Below are 22,364 nucleotides of genomic sequence, written 5' to 3' on the forward strand. Positions count from 1 at the left end.
CCTCTCCGCCAATCAGAACACGCGAGCTGGGCGTCCTTTCCCAGTTGGCTTGAACATTGACCAATAGGTGTTGCAACAAAGCTGTCACGGGTTTCCCCGCCCCTTCAGTAAACCAATGGGAAGCAAGCCCCTGGGAGTGTCCCGCCCTGGGCCGAGAGCCACGGACCAATGGAAAATGGGGCTGAACGGTGGTGCGGCCGGGGGTAGGTGGAGTCACTCCGGGACCTGGACGGGAGCCTGGCGGGGTCAGCCCCCGACGAGCTGCCTGGCGCATGGCTGTGTGGGGCCTGGGAGGCCGCCTTGGCCTGCGCGGCGGTGTCGGCGCCGGTAGGCTACTGTGTCCCCGTTTCCAGAGCCACCGCCCGCAGGGCGTGAAAGACGGGGACGGGTGAGTGCCTGGCTGGGAGGGTAACTCGGATACCTGCCGCAAAATTGTGGGGTCGTCGCTATGATGACGTCACAGCGCTGTGAGGTCACCGTAGCAACCGCCGGGTGACGTCCTCTCTTGGTCCTAAGTGGTCACGTGGGCACCGTGGGCACCGTGGAAGCCAGAGACCAACATTTCTTTGCCCAAGTCCGAAGGAAGCCCAGCTGTCAGCGGTCAGGGCAGGACATGTCCCACGGGGGCCGGGAGGGCCATCTTGCGGGGCCTCACGGTCAGGTGGGGGCCTCAGTTCAGATTTTGACGTATTTCCCAGGCAGTTCATACCTTAAGACACAGAGATACACCAACGATCTGAAGATGGCTGTCATCATAGACCTTTAAACTTGCACCCCATTCCTGGACCTCAGAACCTGCAGAATTAATAATGGATCGATAAATTTCATAGATCCAGTAATTGAACGTTTTGAATAACTTCCTAAGGCCATGTTTTAGTGTCGAAGCCTGTATTAAAGGTGTTATGTTGCAATTTGAAAATGCCAGAATTCGACTCTGTTTTAGCAGTTCATCATTCCTGAGTATACCTGAAGCTTCATAGAATGGAAGTGGCCCAGATTGCTTTCTCTCCGAGAAGCCTGGACTTGGCGGAATAGAGGATAAGAGTTTGGGTGGGTAGAAGTAAGGGTGGAAGTAAGAGTTTGGGGGGGGGAGTAAGGTAGTCTTGGGCATGAATCCCAGCCGTATGTCTTCCTTCCTGGGTGACCTGGGAAGGCAGGTGTCATCCTGTGAGCTCCAGTTTTCTCAACAGTAAAATGAAGGTCATAGATAGTTCCTCTCTTTGGGGCTGTGGGAAGATTCCAGGGGTGATTCCAGGAGAATGCCAGCAATCCAGTTAGCACAGTGCAGAGACTATGGAAAGTGATCAGTAAACTCTTTCCGTGAATATTTATTGAGCATGAGCTACTCTGCAGATATGGATGTGGGCAAGACATAGAACTTGCCCCCAAAGGGCTGCATTAGGAAGAAAAGGAGGGGAATGATGTCAGCAGAGATGCCGGCAGATGCTGGTGCTGTCCCTCAGGCTACAAGCAGCAAGCTGTGACCACTGAGGGAGGTGTCACACTGGGGAAGCCATCCCCACTCACCACGTCTTGATGTCTATTTCTCATCAGGCCACAGTCTTCCTTGAAGACACCCAAGATCCCCAAGATATACACCAAAACAGGAGATAAAGGTAGGGGGCGGGTGAAACATGCAAAAAAAAAAAAAGATAGTCAACTCCATCTTAAAGTTCTGCCAAATTGTTCAGTCATTAAAAATTATGTAAATCTCAATAAATATCAAATATGTGAAATGAAAGAGGTCTAAGACATATATATATGTGTGTGTGTTTTTCAAATATATATATATATTTTTAAAGATTTTTTTTATTTATTTGACAGAGACACAGCGAGAAAGGGAACACAAGCAGGGGGAGTGGGAGAGGGAGAAGCAGGCTTCCCGCTGAGCAGGGAGCCCGATGCGGGGCTCTATCCCAGGACCCTGGGATCATGACCTGAACTGAAGGCAGACGCTTTAACGACTGAGCAGCAGTCCCTCGCCTTGGCCAGAAAATGGGGGTGTTTGGTCATTGTTACAGTTTGGACAGTGTTCTGGGCTCAGACGTGATTATGGAGGCTCTTGTTTTGGTCTTGATGTGTCACAGTCCGAATGGGGCCGTCAGATGGTGTTCTGTGAATTCGTTCGAGTTCCAGCAGGAGAACACCACAGCCCACCTGTGAGCGCCAGGCCAGCTCCCGGCTGTGGGGAGCAGATTTGCTCTTTCTCTGTGGTTAGGGGAGAACGGTGGCAAATTGTGACCTAGGCAGAGATACAGAGAACTTCGATTTTACGTGAAATATAATTATAATGTATACATAGTATGTACCTCCATGTCTTATTTCTTTAGCAGGATGGTGAGTCCGTGATTTTGAGGCTTAAAATAAAAGCATATCAGGAAAGAAGTGAGGGTCGTGGTTACCCTTAGGAGTAGCAACTGAAAGGGGGTACATGGGGGCTTCAGGGATGCGGATCAGATTCTAGTTATTGATCTGGGTGATCACAGGTATATTGAGGTGGTGGCAATTCATCAACATGTACACTTAATTTTTTTTTAACATTTTATTTATTTGAGAGAGAGAAAGAGCCCGAGTGGGGGGAGGGGCAGAGGGAGAGAGAGAATTTCAAGCAGACTCCACGCTGAGCGGGGAGCCTGACGCGGGGCTCGATCCCAGGACCCTGGGATCATGACCTGAGCTGAAGTCAGACACTTAACCGACTGAGCCCCCCAGGCGCCCCCAGCTTGTACACTTACGATTTGAGCATTTTTCTGTGTATATGTTCTACTTCAGGTGGAAAGTTTTTTAAAAAGAGCATATCAGGAAAATAAAAAAAAAAAATCTCAACTTGAGTGGCTAAACATTTTTTCACAGGGTTTTCTAGCACCTTCACTGGAGAAAGGAGACCTAAAGATGACCAAGTGTTTGAAGCCGTGGGAACTACGGATGAATTAAGTTCAGCCATTGGGTAAGGCAGACGGGATTAGCCTTGAGGTTGAGTTTGAATTGGCATCAGTCAGTGTAGTTTACGTGTAGCTCTCGAGAGTGCTGGCTGGTCCCCCGGGCTGCCAATGCTCGAGGAACCCGCCTTGGCCTGGCAGTGCAGGGGCTTGGGGTCAGTTCCACAAGGCTCCCGGGCTGCAGGCTCCTTTCCGTTCCTGCCCTGCCTGCCCCTGCCTGGCATCCGTCCCATGCATGTGAAGCTGCCGGCCCCTCCGTCCCTGACTCCCCCACCCTCCAGGCGAGTACGCTTCTCAGTGACAGGCCTGTCTAGGTGAGATACTCGGGCCAGATAATGGCAGGTGCAGAGGGTCAGAGGGTCTGCCAGCGGAGTAGAGAAGGCAGACGCTTTGGTCTCTGTGTGAAGGTGGGAGGTGAGGCACAGGATGAAATGGGCAGAGGGGAAGGAAGGTGAGGTGGGCATCGGCTGTTTAGGATGAGCAAATCAGTAAGCCGTGAGCCCCCAGTCCGTGTGGGCAGGAGACGGGGGGCATCTCAGTTGTGGATTCTTTGTCAGATCGTGACCAAGCACCTCCATGTGCCAGGCGCGGCTCAGCAGGGTGCCCCAGCCCACATGCTCCGTGGAGCCCACAGTCCGAGGGGGCCGGGGAGCAGACAGACACTAGAGGGCATCTACAGGCGGTGGGGGCCTGATGGAGCAAGCTCCGAGGAGGGGCTGACACCTGGCCTGCGTCATGGGGACGTCCTCGGTGCCGATATTCCTGAGCACGTACTTTGTGCCAGGCAGGGGGATACTGCTGTGCTCAGGGCAGATGGTGTCCGGCCTGCAGAGTTGTCCCACACTAGATGACAAATGACACGTTTGTCTGTTTAGTTCTGACTGCAAGATGAACTACGAAGGTGCACTGGTGGTTCTTCATTGGCCCTTTTGAGGCCGTTCTCCACCCTTGTCTTCTCTGGTCTGCCCAGGAGGTAGCCTACATCACGTGGTGACGCTTTCACCCTCCCCACCCCAGTCCCCTTGTCCTCTGGCTTCTGGGTGGGTCCAGCCGATGGGAGGCACCAGCAGGAGACGGAACTTGGTGGAGACAGGTGTGGGAGCATTTCTGCCCCTGCTCCCCAGTGACTCTCGCCCAGCCGGCTGCATGGCTCCGGGCAGTGGCCCCCGCAAGGTTCCAGCTCTCCTGGGGTGGTAGTGCCTTTGACCCTCCCTTGACCGCCCCCCCTGTTCAGGCCCCTGCTTTTGCTAATCTTTGCCATCCATTGTCAGTTTCCAGAACTCTTCCCACACTCTGTTCATCGTCCCCTCACCAGACTTTCCTCTAGGAACCCTGTGAATGCGCCACTGACTCTTCCCTGCCAGGACCCTGCCTGGTGCAGAGAGAGGGAGCAGAGTTTGGAGGGAGGCAGGAGCCAGGGTCCTGACCTGCACCTGGGGTGCTTGGCTTTCCTTGTCCCACCTGCCTTCCCAGGGAACTCCTACTCAGCCTTCAAAGACCCACCTCCAGCACCACTTCCTCCAGGAAGCCCTCCCTGAACCCCAGCCAAGGCCAAGGTTCTCGGGACCCCGGCCCTTTCCTCCAGAGCACTAACCTCAGTTTGCAACGTCAAATTCAGTCACGTGATACCCGATTCCCACCTCCCTGTCCTGCTGAACACAGCCTGTGTCCCTAGCACTCATGCTGAACTGCCTGGACCGGGCCAGACCAGGCATTGAAAAAAGAAGCGTCGACTGGATCAGTAATGAGTATAAGAAAAGGCATTTTGAGCAACACACACCCGATAACCAAATGAAAGGGTCTGACATTCTTCTCGTCCCCAAGAAAAATAAGACCGCGTGTGTTAGAGCTGCATTAGCTAAAGGACCTGCACCCAGCGGACCTGCTGCCTCATGTAAGGGCAGGGCCCAGGCACGTCATGTTAGAGGCAGATTCTTTTCTTTTTCCTCATAGGTTTGCTTTGGAATTCATTGCAGAAAAAGGCCACCCATTTGCTGAAGAGCTTCGGAAAGTGAGTAGCAGTGTTGGGCCCCACGCTGGGATATTTGTCCGTGTGGCCGGGTGGTTGTCACTGCATTTGCCATCTGACCGTCTCTTCCTCTCTGTGCCACCTGGGGCTAGTCACTCTTTCTCCGGGAGCCTCAGTTTCTCCACCTGCCAAATGGGGACACACATCATCCTCCCTCCCAGGCAAGGGGTGATACAGCACCCGGGGGGACGGGGGGAGTGTAAAGTGCAGTGGACTTGACCCAGGGCGATTCTGGCCCCTCCCAGGGGACACTCGGCAATGTCTGGTGTTATTTTTGGTTGTTACACATGGAGGCGGGGCGCTACCGGCATCTGGGTGGCAAAGGCCAACGTCCTACCATGCACAGGACAGCCCCACACGAGAGAATGCCTCGGGCCCGAACGTCAGCAGCCCCGGGGTGGAGAAAGCCGGGAAGGCCCGCTTCGGTAAGCCCTCAGCCAGCGGACTTTGTGGTCATTAGTATTCGTGTTCTGCTCCGTAGGAAGCCTGGAGGCTCTGACCCACAGACGGGACTTCAACAGTGGAGACAGGCATGCCCCCTAGAATGCACAGGACAAGGTTACAGTCTACTGGGTGACCTGAGACTGGAAGCCGCTCCCTGCAGGGTCAGCCCTGCCCGCTTCAGTCCTCCAGGCCAGGCCGGAGCCCACTTAGGCTCCTGGGAGCAGACAGAGGGCAGTGAGGGGGCTGCAGAAGGATGGGAGGCTTCAACTGCCAGAACATTCTGTGAACGAGGCACCTTCTGTGCACTGGAGGATGGCTTGCAGCCTCACGGTGGAGGACTGTTCATACCCACGGTGGAGGACTGGTCATTTCTAGATCTTGTGCTCATCTCTGAGCGGAGTTTGCGGAGGGAAAAGGCTGGGGAGGGGTGCCAGTGATGTGATGAGCCGACCTGTGCTTGAGGCTCCTGTCCTGTGGGTCACAGCTTCGACGTCACCTGCTCCGGGGCCTGGGCTGGCCCTCTGGCTTCCCGCGGGCACCACAAAGAGTGTCAGATGGTCTGATCCTTCTGTCTCTCCCCACTGGCCTGGGCCCCCCGAGGGTGCGGACCGTGACTTTCTCACCCGGGAGCCCCACCAGGGCCCTGCTCGCTGGGCGTCTGGGAGAGCGCCAGGCCGCCCGGGCCCTGCTGTCCTCACAGAAGCCCGTGCCTGGAGGTCCGCGTCCACGTGGCATGGGGCCAAACCGAGACCCTGAAAAGGGCTGCTTGCCCAAGGCTCCCTGGCTGGGAATCAGCGGAGCTGGGGTCCGATTCCCAGGCCGGTGCCGGCTCCCTCCAGTCCTGGGGGCAGACGCTGCAGGGGGCCAGCCCCGGGGTGCTATTGCTCCGCCTCCCACCGGAAGCCCCAGAGACACCAGGCGCTCGAGGAACTCACCCAAGTGGCAGCCCACGGAGGGTTCCGGGCCGCTGCTGGGTGGGCTCCCCTGTGTCCTGCTCCTGGCGTGCTGTCACAGTGACCCTCTTCACCGAGGCCGCAGACCCCCACCTGCCCCACGGCCCCCCTCTGGCTACGCGCAGTGTCCGAGGCTGTGTTTGCGGGCGTCACTGGCCCAGGCCCGGTGGGGTGTTTGTCACGCAGGGCTGACCCCGTTCTCACAGATACTTGTCCTTCATGGTTTAGAAAGCACTGTCACGTTTGGGGTCTTGGCCGAGCTGTTCTAGGTCAGAAAACCAAAGCTGTCAGTTTAGAGAAAAGGAAAAACGTCATGGGGCCCAGGCCCCAGGGAGATGAAGACCGGGTGAGAAGACCATCACTGGGCCATCACTGGGCGCTTGTCGCTCCTCGTCGGGCTGACCCAGATATCCCCGAGGGACCCAGGGCCCCTCTCAGCAGAGCTGGCGTCCAAGGCAGATGTGCGGAAGGTTCACCCGACTTTGTTAATGCGTTAGCCTCGGAGGGCCGGCTAGCCGAAGGATCGGATAGTCCCCGTCAGGCCAGACCCTGCGCGCCTTGCTGGCATCCGGTAGCCCCTCTGCGCAAGGAGTCCTGTCATCTCCGCTTGGCGGGCCACGAGTGGATCTTCATTCTCGCCTTCTGTCGCTTCCCCAGATCCAGTGCTCGCTGCAGGATGTCGGCTCTGCCCTGGCGACACCGCGTTCCTCGGCCAGGGAGGCTCACTTAAGTAATCTCTCTGTGCTTGGAGGGCCCAAGGGGGTGGGGCTCCGTCCTGGGTGTTACCTGGGTTCCCCTGGCAGCCTGGCCCCTAGACCCTGAGAAGGAAGGACCTCCTGAGTCCATGGGAGGGGTTTGTAGAGCCCCTGGGCAGAAGGGACACAGGGGTGGTTTCCTTGGTCTGGCGGGCCGTGGGTCTCACGGTCGTGTCCTGCTTCCCCACCCCTCAGGACATGCCGCATTCGAGGCAGGGCCCATCCTGGAGCTGGAGCAGTGGATCGACAAGTATTCCAGCCAGTTACCCCCGCTCACGGCCTTTATTCTGCCGGTGGGTACTGAGGGGTCTCACCTGGGGGGTGCTGCCGGCCAGGCGTAGTCACAGAAACATACAAGCATTGACTAAGTCCCCTCTTTTAATTTTTGTCAGTGACAGAAGCTGTCCCCCAGCTTCCCAAGTCCCCTCCAGATCCTCACCAGTCTCTGCCCCAGCCCTGCCCACTTTGCCTTTGGAGGGGGTTGCCCAGCAGGTACGCCCCTGCAGGGCCCCTGGAAGCAGAACACTGCCCATTGGGGTGCGGGGCCCTATGTACCTGTTGGCCCATCTGTCTGCCGTGGGCATGCCTGCCCCCCTCCCCGACGCCGCCCGCTCCCCCTGCTCCCCCCGCTCCAGCCAACACCCACTCTCTCCTTCCAGTCCGGAGGCAAGGGCAGCTCCGCGCTGCACGTCTGTCGGGCTGTGTGCCGCCGAGCAGAGAGACGGTAAGGGGGCCGAGGGAGAGGGTGGGGGGCCGGTCAGAGCAGCAGGTATGCCCGGGGGTTCGGCTCCATACGGCTGGCCCGCCATCAACAGACCTCCACCTGCCACCTTCACTACTAGGCGGCCACCAGCCAGACCAGGTCTCTGTCCTCAGAGCCCTGCGTTGCCGAGGGGAGACAGTGACCTGGGAGCCCACGAATGACAGATGAGGTCACCACATCAAGAGCAGAGCTTCTAGAGAAACAGAAGCTTATGGGTGAACAGGGTAGGAGGCCAGGAGGAGGCCCTGGTGGGTTTAGCTGGTTATTGATAATTCCACTACTCATGAGGCATTGAAGTCAAAAGGCTATTCGGTGACGCTCTCTCCTCCCCTATGCCCTGGCTCCGCGTTCCTGGGGGTCGATGTAAGCGGGGCGGTCGGAGCTGGGCCGAGGTGAGGGGAGGACCCCACACCGTGGGCAGGGGCTGTGGGGCACGTGCTGTGGGCACAGGGAGGGTCACGCTGTGGGAGCCAGGAGTTGAAGGCTTGGGGGGCAGGGTGGGACAGTGTGCAGGGTGAGGGGACAGCAGGGGCAGAGGTGGCCCTGCACGGGACGGACACTGAGGAGGCCGAGTGTCTGGATCCAGAGTGAGAGGGTGTGGGGCACGATGAGGCCAGAGGCCGGGCAGAGCCTTGTAGGCGCAGAGGGGTCTCCCTCTGTCCTGAGAGCCACGGGAAGCCATGGATCGGGTGGCACGAAGGGACCCTGCTGGCTGCTGGGTAGAGAAGGGCCCAGAGGAGCCCCCATGGCTGTGGGGGGCCCAGGGGGGAGGCCCTCCACAGACCAGCCAGCCGCTGTGCCGACACGTCCGACATGGAGTCAGGGAGGGGAGGGGCCCCCAAAAGCTCCGATAGCCTTTTCAGAGAAACTTTAAAAGAGCTCACTGCAAAGCCTCCATCTGCACTCAGAGACCAGCTGCCAGCGGCTTTACAGAGAAGTGGAAGTAAAGCACCACTTGGATACAGTTGGCAGGGCTGCGCTGGGCACTTCCTATTCCTTCTTCCATTGATGCCTCATGATAACCTTGGCAGAGAGGAGGTGGCAGCCTCCAACATAGGGAGCCAGGAAATGGGAGCTCTGAGAGGTGACATCCTGGCCAGGGCGGGCAGCCAGCTGGTCCCGAGCAGAGTCCAACCCTGAGCTCTGTCCACAGCCCCACATCATAAAGCTTTCAAAAGCTCATCAAGTGGTTTGCCAGAGAGATCCTGGGTAACAGAACTGTAGCCTCAACAAATTGGTCACTCGTACAAAACCATCCACCTCGGCAATGCTCATAATAGCAAACATTGGAGAAACCCAAAGGCCCAACGATGGGGCTTAGTTGAGCGGAGGACGGGTCCTCAGTACCGGACAGGGAGGTGGAGACGTGCCTGTGGGATGAAAAAGCCCCTTGGGCAGGGGCCACAAACCCAGAGCCTCGGTTTGAGGGGGAGCACCTCCCAGCAAGTATTCTGCGGCAGAGGGGACACGCAGGAGGGGCCCAGCGAGGGCAGACAGCAGTCCACTGTCTGGAACGTCTGCAGCCAGACTGGCAAGGAGCTGCTTCGGACTCTGGAGGTGCTGGTGTGGGACACAGCCCTGGGGCCCCCGGAATGTACGTGATGTGGTTTCCTCTCCTTCCAGCGTGGTGCCTCTTGTCCAGATGGGTGAGACGGACGCTAACGTGGCCAAGTTCTTGAACAGGTACTCAGATGGAATTCGGGGAGTCCCAGGCCTCTGAAAAACTAGGCCGATAATAACAATAAGGCCAGGGGCCCCGCACACTCCTTCACTCCTTTCACACCCATGGAGGGTCTGTGGCGTGCCCGGTGCTGAGCCAGTGCAGGGACGCTGCTGAGAACAAGGCAGGGACCGTCCCTGTCCCTGGGGAGGTGAAGGTCTCACTGGGAGAGGCTGTTATAAAAACTGGTGGCACAAAACATAAAAACAAAGGGACAGTGTGTACCAAGGGACCCGTTTCAGGTTTGAGGGACCAGGGAGCTCAGGCAGGGATCTTTCAGCCTGTCCCTGCAAGGCCCCGGGGCCATGTGAACTGAGAAGAGATAGCCGGGCCAAGCCAGCTCAGGACCATTGGAGCCCAGGGCCCCGAGCAGGACCCAGTGAGCTGGGCTGGCCCCGGGGAGGCTCCACTGGATTCTGTTGCAGCCTTGGCTCATGCAGTCCCAGTGTGGGCAAGGTCAGGGCCCGGGGGCAGGCTGAGAACCCAGGGGCCCCTGGGAGCTGTCCTGGGTGTCTAGAAAGTGACTTCACAGCCTGGGTCTGGCCACTCGCTGTGGTCACTCTTCCCACTGGGATGTGACCTGACCAGTTCCATTCTTCCTGGGAGGTGGGTGGGCCCAAAGGGAGTGAGGAAGGTTCTATTCATTCTCATAGCAGTGACCTTTGGGGAACATTATAGTCCCGTAGTGTTGTGTGGGCCGGGCCAGTTCGTTCCCTCAGCAAGGAAGGTGGCACTGAGCAGATGAGATACAAGGATGTCATCACCCCCCAGGAATGGGGGACGCCCAGAGCAGAATGTCTTCCGCTGCCCCCAACCCCTGTCCCCAGAGAGACAGCCAGGCATTAGGAGGAGGGAGGCTCGATCCCAGTGGGGGCGTGGGTCAGGGAAGGTTCCAGCAGGACCTGGCATGGGGCTGGCCTCAGAGAGTAGGATTGGGGCTGGGAGAGGTGGAGGAGGGTGGTGGTCAGTGCTCAGCATGAAAACAAGGAAAAGTGGGGGACAGTTGAGAGGTAGGCGGCTTCCTGAACTCACTGCAGCCACCCTAAGGGCAGGCTGGGTGTTTCAGTTTTGGGTGTCTCAATCCCGGCCACTGGAAGGTGCAGAAAGCAGCCCAGGAGGGGCCCAAAGCCATCAGCCCTGTGAGGCCAGGTGCAGATAGCGGCCTCATGCAGCAGGAACTGCCTGAGCCCTGGCGCCGGAGTCACAGAAAATGGCCTGGAGGGCCATCCATCAAGCCCAAGTTGGCTGAGCACCCACTGTCCCGCCCAGTGCTCCTAGGGCATGTGATTTATATTTCCTCCTTGAAGGCTAATATGGGAAGGACCCGGTTAGCATTGATCTCTTATTTCAAATCATCCCGTTGACTTCTGTCTGCCCCTCCAGACTCAGCGACTATCTCTTCACGTTAGCCAGATACACGGCCATGAAGGAGGGGAATCAGGAAAAAATATACAAGAAAAATGACCCGTCGGAGCGAGCCTGAGGCACGTGGAAATAATGCAAAGGGGGAGATTGGCAGACCCCTCGGAGGTGAAGAGTTTGTCCTTCCTGTCCTGATTGCTGAAGATCTCAGCCAGGGGCGCTGGGCGAGACTCCTGCCCGCTCCCCTAGGCTCTCCGGGGTCGTGGAGGAAGTGGGAACGAATGAACTCGGTATTGCAGAAAACAAGGTAAAGTGATTGCTGTGCAAGGAAGAGCCACGTAGAAGAACAATAAAAGTGGGAAAAGCTCGAGCTGTGTGCACGCATGCGTGCGTGTGTTGAGAGAGCCCTTCCACTGCGGGCTCGGGGGGCGTAAGGATTTGGAGCTGTACCAGAGGCCCCTGGAGGTGGAACTGTGGTTGAGCCATGCCACGGGCTGTAAGTGTCACGTTTATAAAGGGGAAGGACAGCTGCAGACACACGAGGTGTGCATGGCAGGAGTGCAGCCCAGAGACCCCCCACTCCCGGCGGGGAGCCTTCCTCCCGCGGTGGGGGGCAGGGGGCTGAGGGGCGAGGGGCGAGGGGTGGAGACCCTGGGGAGAGCACAGCATGGCTCAGAGGAGGACTTCTTTCTCTGCTGGTCTCGGCCTCTGAGATCTGTGCCACGGCTGTGTTTTATTTCTCTTGTCACCCCTGCCCCCCCCCCAAACCACCCTGCCAGGGTCAGCTGTGTCCTTGGGAAGGGGATATTTATGCAGGGCAGGGAGGTGGCCGAGAATGTGGAGACTGCACGCCGCTAATTGCAGGAAATGACTCAGGAAGGGCAGGCTCTCACGACCTGTCAGGGCCCAGATGACTGGCGGACTCCGTGCAGCACTCACTCGGTCACCCAGCTCCTGCTCAGCGCCAGGCCCCAGCTCGGCTCGGGGAGCCTGCTCACCCTGGCTGTCCTAGCCAGCGGCTCCGCGACGGCGACAACCATCGGTCACGTGCAGACTTGGGCTCTCACTGTCACCGCCGTGCCGGCGAGTTTTGCCGAAGAAACAGGTGCATGGCATCCTGCTGGGTCGGTCCCTCGGTTCCCGGTGGGCCGGGGTGCCGGTGCGCGGGGGAAGGCGAAGGCCCCCCCAGTGGTTAGCGCCAGGTCTGGGCCTCGGCAGGCGCCCGGGGCCAGTGAGCAGAGCGGAGTGCGGACCGAGGGGCTCAGCACTCAGGCCGGGCCAGGGAGGCGCTCGCCCCGGGAGCTCGCAGGGACCCGGTCCACTCACTCCGGATCTTCCTGCAAAGAGCAGGACGTAGATAGGGAAACGACAGCCCCTTGCTCCTGGCCGTGGTCAGACGCCCTACAAAGGACGAGAGGAGCGCTTTGAGTAAAGACAGCATCCAGTGAGGCTTCGGAACAAAGCAGTTGGCCTCTTGCCAAATCCCGGCCCCCCTGCCCCTGCTGGGAGCGGCCGGCGCGGACCTGACCTTCGCTCTGTTCTCTCCGGGTCCCCAGGCCCCGCCTCAGCCACCGCCTCCCGAGGGCGGGCAGACATCCCCCCCGCCCCCCGCCCCCCCCGCCCCCCCCGCACAGGCCGGGGTGCAGGGGCCGCCGGTGTGGCCAGCCTGGGGAAAGCAGCAGGCCTGCTCTGCAGGCCCGGACGACGGACTGGTTAGGAGCTGGCCCGTCCGCAGGGCCTCACAGAGCCACAGTGGAGCCCGAAGCAAAAGGAGACCTGCGTGCCCCTGCGTGCACGCGTGCACTCGCCGGAACAGCCTCCCATGTCTGGAACCTAGCGGGGAACGTTAACGCAACGCTCCGCCGTCAAAACACACGACGAAGTACAAAGCCCGCGGTGCCCGATCTGTTTGCACACTGCTGTCAATGCGCACAAGGGACAGCCCCCTTGCACACTAGGGCGGGGCCGGGAAAGAAACAGCGGGCAGGTTTTACTTAAAATTCCCATACCTCCGGGCGCCTGGCTGGCCCAGTCGGAGGAGCGTGCGACTCTTGATCGCGGGGTTGGAAGTTTGAGCCCCGTTGGGCAGAGAGATTACCTGAAAATTAAAATTAAAAAACTTGTGATTCCTCATTGATCATAGGTCTTTTCTATAGTTTTGATCCTTTAAAATAGCACGTGAAAGTTGTATTTACCTTGATTCCTGGGGGTTTGGGCGCTCCCCTACGCGGGCTCGCCTGCCTCCCCCCAGCCCTGCCCAGCCCTCGGGACACATTTAGTGCCCCTGCAGAGAGCAGCTGGTGGTTGGATAGCAGGGGAGAGAGCCGCACATAATCATCACTCCAGCCAGCACCGGGGAGGGGTTTAAACCACGTGCCAGGCCCCGATCCTGGGGCACCACGGACATCATTCTCGTTCAAACCTCACAGCAACCCCAAAACAGCCACTCTCTGCAGGGGAGAAAACCGAGGCTCGGGGGAAGCCCCTTCCCTGTCTCAGGGAGTCAGCACCAAGGTGTGGGCCCGGGAGGGGGCCTTGCGACTCCCCCGCCCCCACCGCCCTTTGACAGCCATTTTAATCACGACCTGGGCCACCGAGAACAATGTCAGATGCTAATAGATTCTGCTGTCTCATTTCTCAACCTGGTTTCCCTTAACTGCTATCTCCTGGCTATTGTTAATGTGCATTTCTCACCGAGTAATTTTCTCAGCCCGAACTTGTAACACATCCCAATGACAAACGTCCCGGTTCCGAATCCCCCGTCAGCTGCAATGTCACCCTCGCCTCCTCCCCGACACCTTCCCCCGACAGCCCATCCAGTTTTATGATCGCTCTGTCCCAGTTATCACTACTGAACCTTTAAGAATCCAGACACACTTCAAGTTTAATTGAATAAAATCCCTTGTATAATAAATTCCGCGTGAATGCTACATAAATCAGTACCTGGAAGGATTTGTGGCTCATCCCTGCCTGCCTTCGCCGGGGCTCGGCAGTCTCCCTGGCAATCCTGGACCCAGGCTGGCCCAGTCTTGCTTACTGAGATCACTCACCTTTGCAGCCCGAGTGGGCGTGCAGTCTCCTTCTCTGGGAGTCCCTCGTGGAAGGCCATGCTTGAGCCCGAGCAGAGGCAGGGGACAGCTAGGTTGGGGACACCTGAGGCCGTGGGGATGTCCCTCATGTTCTCTCGTACTCCACAGAAGTGGAGCGTCCTTGAGACGCTTCTGATGGAGGCTACGTGCATACTCTCCCGAGACAGATGCGTGCACACACACATGTTCACAGGATGCGTACAATTAGAGGAAGTCCACGGAAGCCCAAGTAAGAATCCCCACTTTTTTTTTTTTTTTTAAGATTTTTATTCATTTGACAGAGCACAAGCAGAGGGAGAGGGAGAAGCAGACTCCCCGCTGAGCAGGGAGCCCGATGCGGGGCTCTATCCCAGGACCCCGGAATCATGACCCAAGCCGAAGGCAGACACTTAACAGCTGAGCCACCCAGATGCCCCAAGAATCCCCACTTTAAAATAACCTGTGCAGTCCCGCAGAGCTCCAGCCTTGCAGCCTGAGAAGCAGCATTCAGGCCTGGCCGGGGAGGCTGCTGGATGGCCTCTGACGCTCCCGACCGTGGAAGGGCAGTGAACAACAGCCCGACATAGCTGGGCATCAGCCAGGCAGACTCGGTTTCAAGACCAGCTCTGAAACTTCCTAGCTTCATGATTCTGGGTGGGTCACTCCATCTTTCTCAGACTCGCTTCTTCATCTGTGAAACAGGAAGGACGATAATATATACCCCATAGATAGAGGCCATTAAGAGAGGTCAACATAAGGCAGTACTTAAAAGGACTTAGGTGCGCCTGGGGGGCTCAGTCGGTTAAGCGTCCGACTCTTGGTTTTGGCTCAGGTCAAGATCTCAGGGTCGTGAGATGGAACCCCACGTCAGGCTGCGTGCTCAGCGTGGAGACTGCTTGAGATTCTCTCTCTCCCTCTGCCCCTGCCCCTCCATGCTCTCTTTTTCTAAAATAAGTAATCTTTTTTTTTTTTAAAGGACTTAGCATGGCCCCTGGCAAGTTAATTGTTTTGGTTTTTTTTTTTAAGATTTACTTATGAGAGAGAGAGAGAGAGCACGAGTGGGAGGGGCAGAGGGAGAGGGAGAGAGAATCCTCAACCAGACTCCATGCTGAGGGCGGAGCCCAATATGGGGCTCCATCTCACGACCCTGAGATCTCGACCTGAGCCTGAATCAAGAGGCAGACGCTCAACTGACTGAGCCACCAGGTCCCCCAAGTTAACTGTTTTTATAGTTGTTGTTGTTATGACTTGAATTCAAGTTCCAGCCCTGCCGCTTCCTGGCTGAACCACCCTGAGTAAATTGTTTGACCTCGCTGAGCCTCAGTCTTTATCTTTTATGACTGGGGCTCGTGATTCAGCTTCCAAGGGTTCGGGGAATAAACCCACGGGCTTGGCACAAGGGAGCTGCTCAAGAAAAAAAAAAAAAATGTAGCTATTGTTGAGTTGTGTCTTCTCCTTTTCAAAGCACTTTCAAGTAGCTCAGGCCTGGGTAAAGCTCAGAAGACCACTAAGCAGCACCCCCAGTTGGTTTGGACTTGCTGAGGCTGGGGGACACAGGTGGCCTCCAGGGGGGCTGGTCCCAGTCAGACCAGGGGCCCTGGCTCCAGGGACACCATGCTGCCCAAGTACTCAGTGGCAGAGCAAAGAGAGCCGGAAGGGAGCGCAGAGATCACTGCTCCCATTTTACAGATGGGAAAACTAAGGCCAAGAGAGAATATAGAAATAAATATTAATAATGACCACAAATTGAGTAGAGATTGTGTCCAGGCATCTTGCTAAGCACCTTACATGCAATTGTTTAATTCTTCCAAAAGCCCATGAAGGTGGTACTATTATTGCGTGTGCATTTAGCCCATACTTCGCCCCCCTGCCATGGCCCCCTCGGGTAGATATCAGTAGCTTTGTTTCAGATGCAGACACAGAAACTGAGGCACAGGGAGAGAGCACTTCAGCCGGTGGCCAAACTCAGACTTGAACTTGGACCTGTCTACCTCTAGCACGCTCTTACGTCTCCACGGTGGCTCAAGCTGCCTGAGGTCTCCCTGCGGGCAGCAGCGGGGCTGGGACAAGAACCCCCATTTTCAGATTCCTGGGGGGCAGCGACTTGGGACACTGGTGCCGCCGCCGCCACTGACAGTGAAGTGGGGCTGGAGGAGAGGGTATCGTAAACCCCGAGGGAGGGGACCCTACTGCCCCTGCTACAAGCTACCTCTCTCAGAGTGAGAAGCAGGTACCAGTTCGGTGCGGGCGGAGGGGAGGGCATAAGGGCAAAGGCAGGCTGGAGGGATGATTGAATAAACGGCAGAAAGCCGTCCAGCTGACTCAGGACCTGGGGGTGGCGGGGTGACCTATCCGCCACCAGATGCTCCCAAGGCAAGAGCCTTCGGCCCTCACCGCTGGCCATCCGTAGCGCCCACGTCCCTCCCCCAGCAAGCAGGTGCCTTTATTTACGATCACCTTGGAAGGGTCGAACAGACATATGTTGCTAAGGGTCGTTTATTCTTGTTTATAAAATTTATGGCTTCACCTCGATTACACACTGTCAAAACGGGAAGGATTGGCCCCAAAGTCTCTTGCCGCATGACTGCCTCAGACGTGCGTACATCTGTTAACTCCGTAGGAGCTGTAGAGGAAAATAAGGTTGATGATAGCTCAAAAGCTCACTGTGCCGTCACAAGGTGTGGGCAGCCCGCCTTGAGAAAAGGCATCGGGGCGCGTAGGTGGAAAGGAAGGGGGTCGGGGCCTGCGGGTGGTCCCGCCAGGTGGCACCAGGACCCTGGCCACAGACTCTCTTGGGCCAACTTTGGGTTGCCGAGTGGGAGAGGAAGAACTTGATTCTGAGGACCCTCAGGGGTCCGACCACAGGACCCGGCAGCTGGAGAGAGTTCTGAGCCTGTGGCTCTCCACCTGCAGGCTTCAGCGGGGAGAGAGAAACGTGGACTCTCCGCTGCTGGGGGGATCGGAGCTAGGGTCAACCTTGCAGGAGGGCAATTTGGCAACATATATGAAAGTCCTGGAAATGTGCGTCCTTACGGCCCAGCGATTCTGTGTCCGAGAATTTCTCCAAAGGAAAGATACGTCGGTGAAGCCAGCAGGATTTTTTTTCACGGCAGAGCTGCTCATTACAGTGAAAAACTGGATGCTCCGTCCAACAATAGGGAGCTAATGGGGGCTCTAAGAAACACAAAACTACTGAAATGGATGGTGTCTATCTATTTATTACTATGGAAAGGCATCCATCTTTTAAGTAGAAAAAACCAAACCAAACCAAACCCCAGTTATCCAGTGGCATAGTATAGAATGACCTGATTCCTGAAAAAGAAATAGGTGTGTGGATATACACCACAGGAAAAAAATATGCAAGGATCTGTTCCATGTGTTAATAATGCCTCCAAATCATGGGATTATGGGTGGTTTTAACTTTCATTTTTGTCTGTCTGGGTTTTCCAACCTTTTCTTTAACAATGTATTTGGGTCGGATTTGACAGAGGCTCACTTGTGTAATAAACCTAAGTGCAGAAGAGAGAAGAAGCTGACAATTGCTTGCCATGCCTGTCATAAATCATCTACCTCTCTTGGGATGTTTGGAGTCAGAGGAGGCTGCCCTCTGGTAGCCAAAGCCACGGGGCCCGTCCAAAGTCTAGAAGCCTTGGAGAATATGCGCCTGGTCGTTCTGTTGGAGCCGGCTGGCTGCCTGGAGCGCAGCTCCCATGCGGTCTGAACGTGGATGCTTAGCTTCCGTTGTAGGGCAACAGGGGAGGGAAGAAAGCTGATCACAGCCCCACTGAGGATTGCCCCTGGAGGGTAATCGCGCCCGCTTTTCATCCTTCTTTCTCTTCTGTTGGTTGCTGCATCTTTAACCTGTATGGGGTTTGAGATAGACACAGGACATTCCCATTGATTACCTTATGTGGATTTTCACCGTGGATTACCACCCTACCTTCCCCTGGACAAAGTGGCACCCCAGCGGGTAGTGTGATGAGTCCAATGTGCCACAGTGAGCAAGTGGCAAAACCAGCACTCAACCCGGGGCTTCTGCGTCAAAACCCAGCTTCCTTTCCCGATTATGATTCTGCGGAGATAGTGGACGGGCTGATCCCAGGGGTGGGAAAGAAGTGCCAATGCACGGTGATTGGTAGGGGCTGCCTGGAAGGCTATGTTAAGAAGGAGCTCGAGGCTGGGTCCCCATGCAGCAGAAGGTGCTGGTAGTCCATTAGTGAAGCCTCGCATGGTTTCCGATGTGTATTTGACATCTCTGGATTCCTAGGCCAACGCCCTCACAGATTTCAAAGACTGGGGACTTCAGAGGCATGTATGGTCTCCAGGCTTCCTGATAGTGGTCACACTGTCCCTCCCAGCCGGCCCTCAAAATGGCTCTCTCGACCCCACGGTTCCCCAAGACAGCGAACGGGCAGGACAGATTTCTCAGAGCTTCGAGGTGACACATCAGGGTCATAGATCTCCGAGAACCACATGCGTATAAATCTGACTAATTGATGAGTCAGCCCTGATGAGCTCGCCACCATAATTCAGAATCTGTAATTACATTTCACATTAGAGCACGCAAAGTTAAGATTAAGACCAGTGAGAAATAGCATGACACCTCCCATCTCCCAGCCGACCCCCAGCCTCTGCCACAATCGTCCCTCCCCCACCCCCTCCTGTCAGCAGGCAGGTGTCCTGGAAGCCACATCCCTTTGGCTGTTTCTTCTCTCGGTTCCCTGTGGGGTTGCTTCCTGCTGTGCTCGGCACCAGATCCAGCTCCCCTCCCTGCGGTGCTGCATTCAGGGGAGGCAGTTTGTTTCGGGGGACATTTTTGAGTTTATGGTTTGCAATGACCTCCCACTGAAGACCCCGAAGAGCGCGCCTGTAGTTGAACAATGTCAGATGGTCTTGTTGCAACACGAAAGCACACACACCCTGGGGAAATGTGGGGTGTTTCAGGAGGAGGATTTCTTCAGCGTGTGCTGGGAGTTTTGAGGGGTGGTTCAAGGAAGAAAGGGCAGTTCTGTAGTTACGTACCCTAGTAAATCTTATCTAGAAGAAGGAAGGCGGGAATGATATTAAAGCTGTAATGGTGGGGCGCCCGGCTAGCTCCGTCGGTAGAGCACGTGACTCTTGATCTTGGGGTTGTGAGTTCACAACCCACATTGGGTGTAGAGAATACTGGAAAAAAAAAATCTAAAAAGGAAGGAAAATCTAAACTCAACAATCTAACTTAAAAGAATAAAGCTGTAATGGAATATGCTGGAGGGTCAACAGGAATAGCCCCCAACCTCAAGGACCCGGCTCAGCGACCCACCTTGCACGTGCGTGTCCCCACACCCCACACCCAGGACGTGATTGAGTATTTGGTCTGGGAAGTAAATTGAGTGCTCATTATGTGCCAGGCGTGGGGCATGTCTGACCTCATGGGACCTGACAGCAACCCTACGTGGGAAGAATTATCAACCTCATTTTGCAGGCTTGCAAAGGTTAGGTGACTTGCCCCAGGTCACGTAAGGAAGTGGCTGGGACCAGATATGAAGTCTAATCTACTTCCAGAACCCAAATCCTTGCCACCACCCTGGGCACCAGAGCAGGCTTTTGAAGTCTTAAAAACGGCAGGAACCCTCTTGTGGATATTTGCTGTGTTTGGGGACTCCCTCATCCAGTCCCTCTTCTCTTCATAGCCATGCCTCAATTCCCTTTGGGGGATTTACTTTTCCCAATGGGATACAATCTCCATGGGGGGGGGGGTGTCTCTGTTTTGTTTTCAACACATCAGAAATGATCTTACGGGTTTCCTGTTAGTGTCTGGCTCTCCCAAAGTCGACCGTACCCTAGTGCTTAGTTAGTGCTTGGCACACAGCAGGTGCCCAACATTTACTGAATGGATAAATGCAAGAATGACATCAGTGCCTTGCTCAGTCTTTTCTCTTTCCCTGCACTTTCCCTGAAGATTGGCATGATCGGAACGAGGATGGGTTCCTGGCTGGGGCCGAGCCCTTCCTGCCGAGTCCCGAAGAGGCTCTGCCACCGTATGCTAAGACTCTGAACGGCCCTGGCTCAGCTCTGGCTCTCTCATCCTCGAAACCTGCCAATAAATCCCTTCTCGGTCTCCATAAGGCAGAACCCCAGCTGATGGAAACCGCTCCCGATGGCTTCACAGTGTGAACCTGCCGGGACAAGCCACCCAGCTTGTCCACCAGGGGCCACTGCTACAGCCAGCCCAGAAGGAAGACCGAGGAACTCTGGCCATTGCTGTGGAAGCAGAGGCAAGTTCACAGTCATTATTAACATGGTTTGAGGGCTGAGGGGCAAGGCCTTCTTAGAGAAGACACCACCATCCCAAATGGATCATGGTCCCAGATGCATGAAGGAGGCGCTCTGGGCATTGACCTTGTCCTCCCTGGGTCTCTGGCTCACCTGGTGAGGAGAGGGGTTCCGCTTGTTGCGATAGGAGTGAGGAGCTAAGGAAGTGGTGGGGGAGGGTCCCGAAACTCCTGCAGCCTGCCTCTGCCTGGGGAGCTTTGGTGGGGGAGGTAGAGGCAGGCTAACAGCAGAGCAGGTCCCCTTTCGCTCAGGTACACTCCCAATCCAACTCAGCCTTTTACCTCTGTAGCTGGGAATGGTGCTGTTCCGGAGATTGTCACCTCTCCCAGTTTTGCCAGGACTCGGGCAGACGAGAGCCCTGGGGTCCTCAGCAAGTCCTTAAATATGTTATAGGGCCTTACCTGCAAAGTGGGTGCAATTCTGTTTCCAGCAGTCCCCTCAAGGGGAGATGGGACAGGGATGAGCACCAGATGCAGAAAGGGACAGAACAGCTGCTGGGCCTTTGCTCAATCTTGATCGCATCGTCCAGAAGGCTCTCCCACTCCTCTTCTGCCTGCTCCAACTTTGGTCAGGGGTTTAGAGTGCATGGCAAACCAGGGTTCGGATCTTGGCTCTGCCACTGACAGACTCTAGGGCCTTGGACAAGCATCTTGCTGTCCCCAAATCTCAGTTTGCCTAGCTGTGAAGTGGGCATCCTAACAGGGTGGCTCTAGGAGGCGTGAGCACAGTATGTGCTCAGGCATCTCTCTTGGATTAGTTCTACCTCTTCCGCCAGCCTCACAGTGAGCACTGTAGGGCAGGGAGATGTCCCCATTCTTCCCGGCTGTGCCTCCAGCACCTGGCGCAGCCTGTGTGTCTATTTTCGGATGAATAGAGGCAAGCCCGAACTCCCTGGCAATCTGGCTACCTGGGCTGGCTCCTGGCTGGGACACCCACCAACTGCCGAGTCCAACGGGCATCATCTGTCATGGTGACAAGGCCACCCAGGCTGCAGGGCAGGCCCTCACTGCCCCACACAGGTGACGCTCACTCCCTGGCACAGAGTCCCTGGGTGGGACACAAGCAGGTTGGGGAGAAGGTCACGGAGCCTGATGTTTGATACAGGTGCCCAGAGCAGGCCATGTACCAAGAGGACAAAGCGTCACTGTCATGCGCCACCCCCCCAACCGGCTCTCTTTGCCTTCAAATTTAGGCTCCCCTACCCCCCCTTGGGGACCCCTCTCCCACAGCCCCCTCGGTCTCTGCTTGCACCCAACGACTTCTAACCCTCCCCAGCTCTCCCACACTAACACTCCCGACCACATGGGTTGTCCTGCACAGATTATTCCCTGCGGCAGCAAAGCTAGTGGTTGAAGGGGGCTCTGTCGTCACAGAGACCCAGGGCCGAATCCTACCTCTGGTGCTTTCTAGCTGTGTGGTCTCACGCAAGTGAATCCACCTCTCTGAACCTCCACATCTTCATCCGCAGAATGGACTGGTTCTACTCCGGTGCCCAGGGTCCCAGGGTGGAGAATGTGAAGAACTTGCACAGAAGGCTGAGCGCAGTGCTTTGCTCGTGGCGAAGGTCCGGGGGACGACCACTGGTTGTGGTAGGATGCCCCCATTCCTGCCCTCAGTGAGACGGGATGTGACTCCCACTGCTCACCACCTCACCTTGGTCGGGCTGCTTCCTCCGTCCCAACTGCCTCCCTTCCTGTCTCCAAAGGGTAAACCCTCTTTCCAGGTGAAGATGAAGGAACGCATCCTTTATGGCCCCCTTCTCCCTAAACACAGATGACCCCTCTTTTGACTCAGAAGCACTACTTGTCCCATTACCATGGAGACACATTTTAGGGTGTGACTCAGGCTCGTTTTTCAGGTGACACCAAGGCTGGGAGAGGTGGGTCAGAGCTCCCGCAGCCGGTGAGAGGCGGGGCTGGGCTTGACACTGGGGTCTGTGTGACCCCACCGCCCCGAGCTGTCTGTGAGGTCATCAGGAGGGCTACTAGTATTGGAGGCGATTGTACTGATGAGGAA

The 22,364-nt window shown here is 56.5% G+C and overlaps 1 protein-coding gene and 1 long non-coding RNA gene across 2 annotated transcripts; one reads left to right on the forward strand and one right to left on the reverse strand.

The window, feature by feature from the left end:
- The first annotated feature begins 231 nt into the window (after nucleotides 1-231).
- MMAB (metabolism of cobalamin associated B) lies at nucleotides 232-11,335 on the forward strand. Its single transcript, XM_035017190.1, has 9 exons — nucleotides 232-388; nucleotides 1,555-1,616; nucleotides 2,854-2,947; nucleotides 4,893-4,950; nucleotides 7,023-7,095; nucleotides 7,316-7,413; nucleotides 7,780-7,844; nucleotides 9,507-9,566; nucleotides 10,987-11,335. The coding sequence occupies exons 1-9, from the start codon at nucleotides 273-275 to the stop codon at nucleotides 11,084-11,086; spliced, it is 726 nt and encodes a 241-aa protein (XP_034873081.1). The 5' UTR covers nucleotides 232-272; the 3' UTR covers nucleotides 11,087-11,335.
- A 1,554-nt stretch (nucleotides 11,336-12,889) lies between these two features.
- On the reverse strand, nucleotides 12,890-21,567 carry LOC118018578. Its single transcript, XR_004681435.1, has 6 exons — nucleotides 20,750-21,567; nucleotides 17,604-17,894; nucleotides 16,561-16,656; nucleotides 14,494-14,724; nucleotides 14,016-14,209; nucleotides 12,890-13,063 (listed from the first exon to the last, which is right to left on the reverse strand). It is a non-coding gene; the product is annotated as an uncharacterized LOC118018578 (long non-coding RNA).
- Between the last annotated feature and the right edge of the window lie 797 nt (nucleotides 21,568-22,364).

Source organism: Mirounga leonina, unplaced genomic scaffold (genome assembly GCF_011800145.1).
Source record: "Mirounga leonina isolate KUSES-001 unplaced genomic scaffold, KU_Mleo_1.0 Mir_171, whole genome shotgun sequence".
Classification (NCBI taxonomy): Eukaryota; Metazoa; Chordata; class Mammalia; order Carnivora; family Phocidae; genus Mirounga; species Mirounga leonina.